General features: G+C 35.1%; 1 protein-coding gene across 10 annotated transcripts in view; it reads left to right on the top strand.

Annotated features, from left to right (window-relative positions):
- VPS13B (vacuolar protein sorting 13 homolog B) overlaps positions 1-14,457 on the top strand; it is a 768,399-nt gene that overhangs the window by 562,096 nt on the left and 191,846 nt on the right. For all 10 annotated transcript variants that reach the window (XM_064588058.1, XM_064588057.1, XM_064588054.1 and 7 more), the window contains one exon: positions 13,219-13,356. In XM_064588058.1, the coding sequence (XP_064444128.1) occupies positions 13,219-13,356 (138 nt within the window). The remainder of the gene's footprint in view (positions 1-13,218; positions 13,357-14,457) is intronic.

The following is a 14,457-nucleotide window of genomic DNA, read 5'->3' as shown; positions in this document are numbered from 1 at the left end:
TCACTGTGCAGAAGCTTTCTAGTTTGATGTAGTCCTTCATTTATTTTTGCTTTTGTTTCCTTTGTTTCTGGAGTCAGATCTAAAAAGACATCACTAAGACTGATATCAAGGAGCTTGCTGTCTGTGTTTTCTTCTAGGAATTTTATGGTTTGAGGTCTTACATTTAAGTCTTTAAACCATTTTTAGTTGATTTTTATATATGGTGTAAGATAGTGGTCTAGTTTCATTCTTTTTGCATGTAGCTATCTAGTTTTTTCCAACACCCTTTACTGGAGAGACCACCCTTTCCCAGTTGTATATTCTTGCCTCCTTTGCTGAACATTAGTTGAACATATATGCGTGGGTTTATTTCTGGGCTTTCTAATATCCCGTTGATCTATGTGTCTGTTTTTAATGCCAGTGCCCTACTGTTTTGATTACTGTAGTTTTGTAATATAGTTTGAAATCAGGGAGCCTGATACCTCTGGCTTTGTTCTTCTTTCTCAGGATTGCTTTGGTTATTCATGGTCTTTTGTGGTTCCATACAAATTTTAGGATTATTTGCTCTAGTTGTGTGAAAGATGTCATTGGAATTTTGATAGGGATTGCACTGAATTTGTAGATTGTTTTGGTGGTATGGACATTTTCATAATATTAATTCTTCCAGTCTATGCACATAGAATATCTTTCCATTTATTTGCATCATTATTAACTTCTCTCATCAATGTCTAATAGTTTGCAGTGTACAGATCCTTTACATCCTTGGTTAAATTTATTCATAGGTACTTTATTCTTTTTGATGCAATTGTAAATGGGTTTGTTTCCTTGATTTCTCTTTCTGCCACTTTGATTATTAGTGTATAGAAACACAACACACACATATTTTTATATATTAATGTTTTATACTGCAACTTTACTGACTTCATTTGTTACTTCTAATAGTTTTTTTTTAGTGGAGTCGTTATAGATATTGTTCCACTGTCTTCTTTCCTTTGTGGTTTCTGATAAGAAATCCATGGTAATCACAATCATTGTTTCCAAATATGTAATGTGTTGATTTTCTCTAGCTGCTTTCAAGATTCTTTTTTTCTTTATATTTGGTTTTCTGAAGGTTGATTATAATGTGTCTGGGCTTGATTTCTTTGAATTTATCCTGTTGGAGGTTCTCTGAGCTCCTTAACTCTGTAACTGTATGCTTTTTAAAACTAAATTCAGAAACATCTTAGCTATTATTTCTTTAAATATTTTTCTGCACCAGTCTTCCTCTTCTTTTTTTTGGGGGGGGGGGAACACCAACATTAAACTTTTTATAATTATTCCACAGATCCCTGAGACTCCATTCTTTTTTTTTCTTTTTTCCTATGTTCTTTCTTCTTCTCTGTTCTTCATATTAAATAATTTCTATTGAATATTCCAGTTTAAAAATTTTATTTGGTTCTTTTCTGTAGTTTTTATTTCTTCAGAGAATGTCTATATTTCCACTCATTTCAAACATGTTTACCTTACCTCATGAAGCACAGTTATAACAACTGCTAGAGTCTTAAATGCTGTGTCACTGTGGCCACGGCCCAGCCATTGCACTCCCTATCCTCCCTCCCCCCCCCCCCCCCACTCATCCCCGCTCACTGTGCCCACCCTTGGGACAAAACCAGGGGAAAAAAAAAGAGAAAAGGCAGCAGGTTTTCTTACACCCTTGAAACCACAGGGGCCTTATTTCCCAGACATAAGGACTTTTGGCTGTTCTTGCCATCACTGTCCACCACAACCTAAGACTCGCTCTCAAGGTAGAGAAAAGAGGGAAAACAAAACAAAATGGGAAACCCACCACTGTAGAGGTCACATCTGCAAGTTTGACTCCCCTCCCCAATCTGCATTGTTCTTGTTTACTTTTTCCAATCCTCAGGCCTTTGTTTTTTGTATTTTCTCTCAACTTTTTGATTGTAAGCAGCATGAGAGGTTGCAGTGAGCTTATTACAATTTTGGCTGGCACCAGAAGTCCTGCAATTTTAAAATAATAAAACTGTTTTGTAGTCTATTAATCAAGATGTAGTTTTCTGAGAAACTTAATACAGGATTTCCTCCAAAAGTGATACTTTAATATCTTTACATCTTTGAGCACGGATCAGTTGGTTAATATATTGTAATGAATAAACTGCTTCCAGGGAATTGTCAGAATTAACTTGATTCTGCCCATGTCACCATTAAGCAAAGAACATGTTCAGATACTCAAAGGATAGTAATTGTGTTTTCTCTGTGGTCCTGAGGGATATCCTTTCATATATTTTAAAATCAAGTTAGAAGTTAGAAATGCTGTGAAATTCATTGTCCCTCATGTCAATCTGGCTTCTCAGCACATGTGGCTGATACATACGTCTGTGTATATTATATATACCATTTATGTACATACCTATTTAAAAACCTAAATTCTATGAGAGGCTACCCAGAATAGACAAATGGAATCTGTATTTGTACCTATACCTACATCTTTTTTTTTTTTTTTAGAAAACTGAAGTGAAACAGAAGTGATGACAACTGCTTATAATTTTGAAAGCTTAAAAAAAGTATAATCCCCAATCCTCATAATTTAGTGATCTTAAATTATGCCAGCTATACCTGTAAGTGTATATATGGTGGTTTGATTTACCCTCCATAATTAAAAATATGGCAGGTTATCTAAAACCTAAATTATCAACTTGAATTTCTTTTATGACTATTAATATTAATAACCTAAACAGGATCTTCCATCTAGTCCAGGTAGATAATACATCTGTGAGTCAACAAGTTTCTTTTTAAAATGTTAAAATAATGTGACAGTGGGCTTTCCCACGTCCTTACCTGGAGCAACCTCTAACAGAAATGAAATCTTCTGCCAGCACCTTTATATGCAGCAGCTGTAATATTGGCAGTTCTCATTTAAATAAAGATGTATGTAGTTGTTTTTAACATAATCGTATCAGTTGTGTTTATAAATATTTAAAATTTGATATTTATTTTGTTTAAGGTAGTGGAGTCCAGATTTGAAATTGCCTCATATCTTGACTATGCCTCCCAGGGCAGACTTAAAAAGTCATTTTTCTTCTTGTTTGTTTGGGGCTTTTTGTTTGTTTTTGAAGAAATGACTGCACCATCTGGTCAATTGTGAAGGAGTTGAACCACTCTGAAGAAATTTAACTAACCCCCTTACTTCCTCAGCACATAGTCAGTTAGTCCAGTAGCTTATTACTCATCGTGTGACAGGAACTAACCAATTTGAAGACAGTTGCTTCAACCATCCTGCAGCTTCCTTACCTTACTGTAATTTTTCAAACATCGGCTATACGAAAATACAGAAATTAAACTTGATTAGAATTTATACTGAAAGATCAGGGAATCACACATTTCTGTGTATGACAGAAATATCCACAACATGTTATCTATATTATGGGATACTTTCCACATTTTAAAGTCTTATAAATATTACATCTATGACTTCAGATCTAGTTAAGAGGCAAACAGGGAATAGAGTGCAATAAGAGCTCAAGATTTGGAGTCAGTCAGCCCTGAGTTCTAATCTCAGCCCTGCCGCTTAACAGCTGTGTGACCTCAGACAAGTTAGTTCATCTCTCTCAGCCTCTGCTCCTTATCTAGAATATGTGGAGAACACTGGTAGCAACCTCCTAGAACTGATGTGAGAATTAAATGATGTGTATGGAGCTCTTAGCTAAGTGTGTAGCACAGGGCTCCAGGAATGTTAATATTGTCGTTGTTGCTTTTATCAACATTGTTAACATCTTTAAGTCGAGTTTAAAATAATGGTTGTAATTAGCCAAAAAAATTCACATCATTTTAGTGCAATTTATGGCTATTGTGTAGTTTGGAAATTTTCAGTTACAGTAATTGGCTTCTTTACCCTTTCATGAATAGGTCTGCAGAAAATGTGCCAGAGATATCTGAGTAAACCAACAGTTGGAAAATCATAAACTGCCTTCCTTACACCTCATAAATCATATCTTGATTTCATTTAGTTATTGTGACTTTAAGGGAAGGATTGAATTACATGTCTCTTTAGAATTAAAGGTTTTGCTAATGTCTCTGGAAAGGCTTAGAATTAACCTGTGACTTTAATGTCATAATGATCACAACTTGAACATTTATCTGAAAATTTAGCTGCTGGGAACATTTCTTGCTGGCCAGTAATATGAAATGGAATTATTACTTTGACAGAAATCAGCAAGTTAGTAGGTCTCATAAGTGAGAGGAACTCTAGTGTATCACAGAGGGAGAGTTGTGGGGAGACTGTTAAATAAGAAGTTGACCCAGCGGCAGGGGGAATTAACTTATGGGGAAGGGTATTGGAATGGAAAGCAGAAATTTTGACTTTTAGTCTTGGCTCTAATACCAAGATTCTTTGATGCAAATAACTAAATTTCTTGGTGCCTTAGTTTCCTTATCTCTAAAATGGGTATACTAATATCTTGGTCTTTGTAGTTTCATGGTTTAATCTTAGCTCCAAATGAGATATTTATGAAATGCCTTGGAACTATGGAATATTATTCAACTGTAAGTGCAGACTTCTGTAGTTATTAGCAGTTGAAGGAAGAGCTTAACGGACCTTCCTTTTTGAACATGAGAAAGACTAGTATCCTGGTCCTTTTGGCATCCATCTCAATCATCAGCATTTACTTAAAATGAATGAGAAATGGGAGGAATTATTTAAAGCCACTGAATTAATTTTCAATGTTACAGAACTCAGACTTTGCTCAGAACAGACAAGAGGCTTAAAATTAGGATTAAGTTGATCTTCCTTGTGTATATATATATATGACCGCTTTTTTTTTTTTTTACTGTATAGCACCCTGGTTTTATTTGCACTGAATTTTAATCGAATGTTGTCCTGTAAAACATCTGAAACCCACATTAGAATTAACATGAAAACAACCAAATAGGAAAGAGATCAAGAATACCACAGAGCAGCATAGAAAATAAGTTGAAAGGAATTCATTGAAATGGTATTTCACTTATTATCTGCTGGTTAGCATCATCAGATATAAATAGTGTACTTCCTTTTAGCAAGATATGGAAGACTTGGTTCTAAAAGTAAGAGCCAATGGGCACACATCCCAGCAGCCACTTTAATACTTCCTCTTCCTCTTCTCTTGGGCTCCAGGCTTGGGATTTCAAACCAGGAAACTTCCTGTTCCCCTTCCATCTTAGGAGATACAAGGTACAGGGCTTAGACCAAATGCCTGGATATCAACAAGGAGATGGTGGCACTTACCTTGCATCCACAGCAATTTAAAATTGGTTCCTTGAGTGATTTTTCTGCTCTGATGTTCAATTGTTACTGTGTTTTAAGGATCTGGGTTCCTTCACAATTTAATTTTCAGACATCTTGAGGGTTTTATGGACTACATTTGCTTCTGTCGCTACATTAAAAAGGGGGAAAGAAAAAGATAGCCATTTAAACTAAGGATCATAAAAAAAATACAGAAAATATGAGAAAACTCAGTAAACCTCTATGTAGCTTTGCCTTTTTTTATAGATGGTGGTCAAAAGGTGACTGTTCTGACTATTACCTCTCACTGCAGGGAGTGGACATGTCCATCCGCTGAGTTCAGCCAAACCAAGCACACCAGTGGCTTTTGAAAGAGGCTCCTTTGGAGCTTTAACAATATCAATTTCATAGGTAGAGGTAAATAGATCTAGAGCCTCCAAAGATGCTTTTCTTTAAATTTTATTCAAGTTCTATTAAGAAACACCTTCGTGTATTCTTGGGTGGGCACAAAAGGATTAAGCTAAAAGACCATCTAGGAATATCTTATCAGTGAACTGGGAGGGAGGATAGGAGAGTAGGGAATCTCTCTAAGCCCTCACCTACTACCCTGATTCTTTTTTAGGTGTTTTCTCCCTTTCTACTCTGGCTAGCTATGAACTCTGCTTGATCTTCTTTAACAAAAGAAAGCTGAGTGAAATTGAAATTCTGATGCACTCACCATGTTTATTGAACACTGAAAATGATTTTAAAGTGTCATTCCAATCTTCTCTTTGTGTAAAAGTTGATATACCCAGATACCTTACTAAAAGGAGTCTTGAACTCCCAGTTTAAGAAATGGAAAAGAGTCTATTTGGGCTTGCAGATGATTTACTTCCTTGATTCATACATAGGCCAGATATTTCCAAGGGATGGAAAAGAAGGTAAGAATATAATTTTGATAATTACCAGAACCAAAGTGCAGGGAAATTGTTAGGTCAATAATTTCTCCTCAGCCAGGAGTATTTAATAGAGAAGTAAAATACATTGACTAGTATTTTAAACCTAAGTAGTTACTATTTTAGGAATTAAATATAAATAAGTTTACTCTGTTTTTTAAGATCGAAATTGGGTATAATTTCCACTAATAAACAGAGTGTTTTATTTTTTACCTATTATATTCCTCTTATTTCAGATCATTGATAAAAAAGATTTTTCAAAATTACAAAGCAAAAACAAAAACTGGGAGGAGTAGACACTTGAAAGACACTGCACACGCGTATTCCTATTTTCTTTAAAGGTTGTGTTTTAGAAACAAAACAGTGACTGTTCATTGAACTTTTACCATGCCATGTCCCAGGCAAACCATGTTACACATATTATCTGATGTAATATTCTCAACAACCCACAATCTAGTGTATTATCCCCATTTTGGAAACTAAAAAACTGGGACTCCGTGAAGTTAAAATTAAATTTATCCACTTTAAGGAGTCAGGACTTAAACCCAGATCTGTCTGCCTCTGAAGTTCACGTTCTTTTCATTACCCTGAATTTTCTACTGTGTTATAAACTGATGTAAACTCTCCTATGGAACAAAATGTGAAAAAGCTCAATGAAAGTAGGGCTGTCTGTGTTCAGTAAGTCCTAGGTCAATGGCAGTCTATTTCATAAACCTCTTCCATATAACAGTATCCTTTCACCTGCCAGTTGTCCCTCAAGAGTTCATCAAAAATCACTTAAATGTTATTTCATAAGCATCACCCCGTGTACCTCACAGGCCAAAGAGAACCAAAAGAAAAGCAGCCATAGATGAGACTTCAGCCTGGGCCCATTAAAAATGGCAGACTGCAGCATGCTTGCAACCATAGCAGGTCATTGAAGACTTTGCAAAGAGTGAATAAAATCTAATCTTCTTTCTTTTTAAAAAAACAAACAAACAAACAGTAGATCCTTCTGGACTTTGTGGAACTGATAAAATGAAGACAGAAGTAAATCTTCGGGCTATTTGCAGTGCTACATCATATAAGCATTTTATGCTTCTGAGGAATTTGTAATATTTTAATCATGAACTACTGTCCGAAAGAAAACTCAGTGCAATATGACATCAGAGCAAAAAGTTACTGAAATTTAAATCTGCAATAGTAGTTTAGGGAACACATTAATTTTAATCATAATGATTTAGGGATGATAACATTAGCATCAATGGGATTAGAAATTAAAGTATGATATAATTTCCAAAGTTGTTGATAATATTGAGCAGGATTTTGTTACCCAGGACTGCAAGCAGCAACAGGATCAGATTAATACAGCAAGAAGCTAATACGGAGAATAAGATGACAAACTACTTACTGGAGAAAACATGGTTAAAATGAGGTACACCAAAACCCAATTAATCAAATGTTTATTTTTCAGCACTCATCCCCCAAATTTCAATTAATAGTGTTTTTTCCAGAAACACAAATTTACAAGAACTTTCCACCAAAGGAAAATTTTGTATCCTTGACTTTGCTTCTTATTTGCATTAGCACTCATTTTCCACAAAAAAAATGTAAACGACAAAGGTATCATGAGGAAATTGAATCAAAGGGGCAAAAGCATTATTGTGATTATAGTTAATTGCATCTTGCACAACAAAATCTTTGCCTGGAGCTGCCAGGGGAAATCACCATTTGGCAATTACTTTCTGCCTTCCTTAATCAACGTACTTAATGGAGATGTTCTTGAGCACAAAAGTGGCCCAGGGAAAGCAGAAAGAGGTACAGATTATCAATTGCTTTGTAAACCTGAGGTTGGTAAAAGTAACTGTTAGGGAAGAGGGGGAGAGTAGGGAAGAAAATAAGAGATACTTAGCTTTCAAATAAACAAATTCTTATGCACTGGGATTTTTAAAATTCAAAGTTCATTATTCACATGGCAAAAGAAATGAAAAGATTGTCTCTGCAATGACTAACACTTAGAAGTATCTGGTAAAAAAGGAGCTGGACTTCATTCAGTGTATGTCAATCTTTAAAATGGGGAAATTATCACTGACATCTGTGGGGAAATGTCTTCTCATTGGGACCTTCGTAAAAATTCAGCTCAATTCAAAAAAAAAAAAAAAAAAAATTCCTGCCACATAGTAGAACAAAGCAGAATAGAATAAAGTAGAATAGAATAAAGTAGTAGAATAAAGCTTACAAAATCTGTAGCATTCAGCTGTTCTATGTGAGCTTGGAAAACAAATTTTGGCTAAGTTGAAGATTGCAAAGAAAATAAGAACGGGTCACACTGAATCATGTTATATTTTATATAATTCAAATGTTAGGCTAAAACGTACTTAACTCTGTGAATATTTGCTAAGGGTTAAAAAATAATAATGAGCAGCAGTACAAAGATCACTTTTATCAGATTCAGAGGAGGACCTCCCAAGCAGTTGAGTGACATGAAGGTTTGTGAAGAAGAGCAAAGTGATCTACAAACACAATACAATCTGAAACAAGGCTCTATGAAAGCCAGTAATATCTTGATCCATCTGTGAAAGGACTGGAGACTTCCTGAATCTTCTCTTTGGGTATTCTTTGTGATGGGATATGATGAAGTATTTTCTTTTGGAGGTCAGGTCAACCAAGAAGGAAAACAAATTGTATAACTTTGTCAGTACCATTGTCTTATTGAAGTGAATTCTCACTGACTTTGAACAGGATTTATGGCTATGAGCAACTTGTCATTTATTCGGACCCATTTCCCCCGCTCTGTAACTCCTAATAAGATACCACTGTCTCCTGTTTCTTAGGCTTAGGGACAACAGCATAAATGTGCTCATCTACATCAGCAGGAGCTTACTCTTTCCGAGAGCTTCCTGTGCTCAAATAAATAGGTGTTTGCTAAGTACAGCGAAGAAGACTGTCAAAGTCTGAAGGAGCTTCCAGTATGAAGTAGTCATCCCTATTTGTCATTCTATTTATATTATATTCAAAGGCTCCTTTAATCTTAGTGTATCTGGTACTTTCCCAGCTACATTGACCCTGAGGAATGTGTAATATGAATCCCATTTTCTAGACTTGATGATGGAATTAAGGAGAAGTGAAATCAAAGACATTACAGGAAGTCTAAAAGTCATGCCCCTCATCGTCTAGCTATTAGAGCGTAAGGGACTAAATAGTGACTTGCAGACTTGAGCTATTTCTGTGGGACTCTGACAGACCTTTCTGCTACTACTTCCACATCATCTCACCACTGTGACTAGAGGCATATCCAAAGTAGAGATTTTAGCTAAAACTGGGAGAATAGCCACTGTCCTGTCATACATTCTGTATTCATCAACCATGCAACCTGTATTTTCCTGGATGTTCCTCAATTCAGTTATTCTGTTCTGTCAGCTCTATAAATACAGCTGTACTTTCTAATCAGTTGTGTAGCCATATTAAACCAACAATATCATTAAACCAGTAATTTGGGGGGGAAACAGTCATTGAAAGTTTGGCTTCTTTAGATAGATTTCCTGGACTTTTACATTTTTTTAAATTCCTAATTCCCATTCTCCTTCCTACTATTGCCAGTTTGTTTATTCCATCTCCATTAAGTCATATCCCTCTGTAATTGCCCCAGTGCAGACTCCAAGGCTGGGTGCCAGATGGCCAGGCCCTCTAACTTCTATGAAAAGAGAAGCAACCTGCACAAAGCCTATCTCCCCTACTTAGAAAACCCTCATCCACATCAGAATTTTGTGCTTCCCCCGTCTATACCTTGATGAAAATAGAACATCAAAATATCCTTTGAAGTGCTTTTTCCCTTTCCCCTTCACTTCAGTTTTTTTTAGATGCTTGATGTGTCATCCTGTTTTTTCTTCAGCTGTGAATATAGGTCCATGCATCATTATATGCTTAGGATCATCCTAAAGATGATCATCCTCCAATATGTACACATGTATATATGCAGGTAGGTTTATTTCTTTAAGGAAGTCCTTTGTGTGGCCTTCCTAATGACAAGGGCATGGATATTTAGAATTTTGGTAGACACTCATTTTCAACCTCTCCCCTCCTCATTCAGAAATACTATATCTACACTCTTATCGACCTTACATAGGAAGATCCATTTCTCCTTTCTCCCCCATACAAGGTATTATCAATCTTTTTAATTTATGCTAAGCTGTCGAATAAAAAAACTTCTTGTTTTAACTTGTATGTGGTTGATTGTCAGGCTGAGCATTTTTTCCTATTTTTCATAAAACGGTGCTCTCTAGAAGGATTAAATAGCTAAAGGTAAAACCAAAATGTTAAAAATGCTTGAAGAAACTACAGGAAAATATGTAATCACCTAGGGATAAAGCCATTAAATAAAAGTTAATAGATTTTTGTTCACATCTATAAAAAAGTATGCTTGCAAAAAGCATCAGAATTTATTTTAAGGACAACTACCATCCCAAGAGGAAATATTTGCTACATACGACATTAACTAATTAACATAGCACTCATTAACTAATAAAAAAAGAATAAGTAAATATTTTGTAGAAGAGGAATCAAATGGCCAGTATATGAAAAGATGCTTAACCTGCTTTGTTTTTTACTATTAACAATGTAAGGTGGCTTTTACTTTGTCAGTACATATAGATCTTCTTGAGTCTTCTAAACAATTCTGTAGATCACTGTTGTTTATTTAAGCATCAATCCGTTGATGAACGTCTAAGCTGTTTTCTGCTGTTTACTATGATTAGCAGTTCTACAGTATGTGTGTGCACGCGCGCGTGTGTGTGTGCATGCACGCACGTGTGCAAGCTACACAGCCATTATCAGTTTTTTAGTCTTGGCCTATCTGATAGGTGAAAAATTCTACTTGTTTAAAAAAATTTTTCTTTGATTATTACTAAGATTTAGTATCTCATAATGTTTATATTTTAAAATGTTTATATGCCATTTGTTTTCTTCATCTCTATTTGCTTTATTAATTTCTTCATTTAATAATTGCTTATTCTTTACCCATTTTTCTCTATTAATATCTATATTGACTATATGAGCTCTTTATATTAATGATATCCCTTTTCTGTCACACAAGTTTGAATATGTGATCCCTATAACTTGTTTGTTCATCCAAAGTTTTATTTATTAGGCTCAGATCATGATCTTGGGGTCCTGGGATCAAGCCCCAAGTCAGGCTCCCTGCTCAGCGGGGAGTCTGCTTCTCCCTCTCCCTCTGGCCCTCCCCCAACTCGTGCTCTTTCTCTCTCAAATTAATAAATAAAATCTTTAGAAAAAAATTACCTTTGGTCTGACAAAAAAGTAGTTATCAATTAAAGAATATTGACTGTAAGCCAAAGACCCAAGACTTTATTTCTACCTTTTCTGCTAATTGTGTTTATCATGCTGATAATTTCTACATCAGTTTAATTCCTCTCTGTCCATTATTTATTTAGTTACATCACTTAGGTCTGTTTTCTCTGTTAGGTCATTGTTCTCTCTTTAGCTTGTATTCTCTTCAAAATGAAGAATTAAGCCTCCTCATACAGGTCTAGCACAGTACCGTTTACTTGATAATAACTGCTTCTTGATGATGGCTACACAGATGGGACTCTAGAAGTAGACACTCAGGTCCTGTAAAGTTACATAGCTCCTACAAATTGATTATAGATCCTACCAGCAATAGACTTTTGCTATTATTTCACGACACTTGACCATTATATTTGAAAGAGAATAGTATAGTGTTAGTGTGTAATTGATCTACTATGCATATTCTCACTGCTTGAAATTCACTGATCATATAAAAAGAGAAGAATGCACTAGCTTGGTGTTTGATCTTTACCACGTAGATCTAATGTCACAATCAATTGCTTTCAGTGTTTTCTTTGAAATCACATAAAGGTTCATATGTGCCAAATTTCATAAGAATCACATGATAAGGTCAAGAAATACAAATTCCAAGGCAGAATTTATATGCCCAGTTCACATATGACAGTAATACTATATAACCATATGTTGAATATAATACACTGTATGTAAATGCTATTCTTGAAAGCAATCCAATCAATAAAACTTAAAATAAATAACACTTTAATAACACATTTCAAATCGACTGAAAAGTGAATAGATGGACTCTATGGCAAGAACATCCCTATAAAATTGACATTCAGAGGCTATTAAAACACAGAGAATAAAACAATCTTGAAACTAAAGAAAAACTGTGAACATTTAGAAGTTTTTTTAAAAGCCTACTACATTGTATGCCAAGATACAGCAGTCGTTTATTTAAAGAGCTATTTCAATAAAAACTGGATTGCCAAAAAAAAAAAAAAAAAAAAACTGGATTGCCAAGCAATAAAAAGCAAATTCAGTTTGCATTCACCAATAGCTAAAAAATACTTTTTAAAGAATATACTATATAAACCAGAAAAAAGTAAAAAATACACAGTAACAGAAAAAGTCAAAACAGAAAAAAGTCAAGATTTAGTTATAATTGGGACTAATAAAAGATTGACCAATTTTTATCATTAAAGAGGGTTATGGGAAAGCTACTGAAGTTAACTTCAAAAGCCTAGCAGTAAAAAGTGATTGTAATGTCAGTAAAACTCTGAAACAGATCAAATAGACCCTAAGTAGTACTAATCCACTGCATCTTTGAACATATATTTGCCTTTTTTTAAGCTAAAAAGCTTGCCCTTCTTTCTTTAATTTGTTTCCAACATCCTGTTTAAAAAAAAAAAAAAAAAGGAAAAGAAATCCAACTATACAACTATTAACAGCAGCTCAGAGTACAGAAACTTTACCTTCATTCAAAGATAATATGAGTTAAGATTTGAAATGTCGTTTCCTTTTTGGCCTGGCTCTGGAAAGCATGGTTTCATCATTCCAATGTAGAGAGAGAGCTTCTCTCTGTCCATGTGAGTACTTGTGTGACAAGGATATGTACAAACAGATGAATCAATGGAGGTTACAGATGTGAATTTAACCATTTTTTCTTATTGTCAGCTAAAGCTCTTACACCAAAATGAGATGTTTGTGATGTGTTTGACATTTTTAATTTCAATTTTGTCACTTCAGATCCCGGGAAGACTCTGCCTGAAGCCCTTGATTACTGCACAGTTTGGCTGCAGACAGTGCCTGGAGAAATAGACAGCAAAAGTGGTATTCCACCCTCCCTGGTAACGCTACAAATTAAAGACTTTCTTAATGGACCAGGTAAGAAAGTCAAAATTCAAATGTGTATACATTTTTTTCATGTGAGTATATTAACATGTACTTAGGGTCTGTTAGTAATTGTGACATTCCTTGCAAAAAATAAATAGTTCGTTTTCCGGAAGTGTATTCTCAGGCTGCCCATTCTAGAGATTAAAAGGCAAATATTAATATGCATTAAAAATTACCTTTGGTCTAGGGCACCAGGGGGGTTCAGTTGGTTAAGCGTCTGCCTTCGGCTCAGATCATGATCTCGGGGTCCTGGGATCAAGCCCCAAGTCAGGCTCCCTGCTCAGCGGGGAGTCTGCTTCTCCCTCTCCCTCTGGCCCTCCCCCAACTCGTGCTCTTTCTCTCTCAAATTAATAAATAAAATCTTTAGAAAAAAATTACCTTTGGTCTGACAAAAAAGTAGTTATCAATTAAAGAATATTGACTGTAAGCCAAAGACCCAAGACTTTATTTCTACCTTTTCTGCTAACTGTGTGACCTTAGGCAGTTGATCTAATCTCCTATGCCTCAGTCTCCTTACTGTAAACAAAAAGAATAAAATAGGTAGGTGGTTGGATGGATGGATGAGATACACGATATATCTACATAAGATAATATACATAGGTATATTCAATTGGATAAGTATACTTATTTCAAATACTTAACAATGTGCTTGAGAAATTAACACTCAGTTTTAGATAGATAGGTACGGTTATCAAAATGTATTGAGTGCTTATCAGTACCAGGTATTAAGTGCTTTACATACTCATATAGACCCAAGGAGGAGGCACTATAATTATGCCTGTTTTATGAATTAGAAAGTTAAGACTTAAAACTGAAGGAATGGCAGTGGAGCCATTCAAACCCAGGTCTTATGACTCCAAAGACCTAGATCACTTCTGTACTGCACTAATTTTAGCACAGCCATAGATTTCTCCTCTCTTCTCCTTCTCCTCTTCTTTCTTTTGCCTGCTCTGTTTCTTCTCCCTTCATGTCCTGTTCCTCCTCCTCTTCTTTTTATTATTCTTCCTTCACTTCAATGAGATCTTAACTATTTAATAAAAATTACTGCATTTTCATTTATATTTACAGTGCTTCAAAACATATTAGTCATCA

Source organism: Mirounga angustirostris, unplaced genomic scaffold (assembly GCF_029215605.1).
Source record: "Mirounga angustirostris isolate CCGP_5_RB_7025 unplaced genomic scaffold, mMirAng1.0.hap1 SCAF_4, whole genome shotgun sequence".
NCBI lineage: Eukaryota > Metazoa > Chordata > Mammalia > Carnivora > Phocidae > Mirounga > Mirounga angustirostris.
The sequence above is the reverse complement of the archived record's forward strand: the minus strand, read 5'-3'. Positions and strand labels throughout refer to the sequence as shown.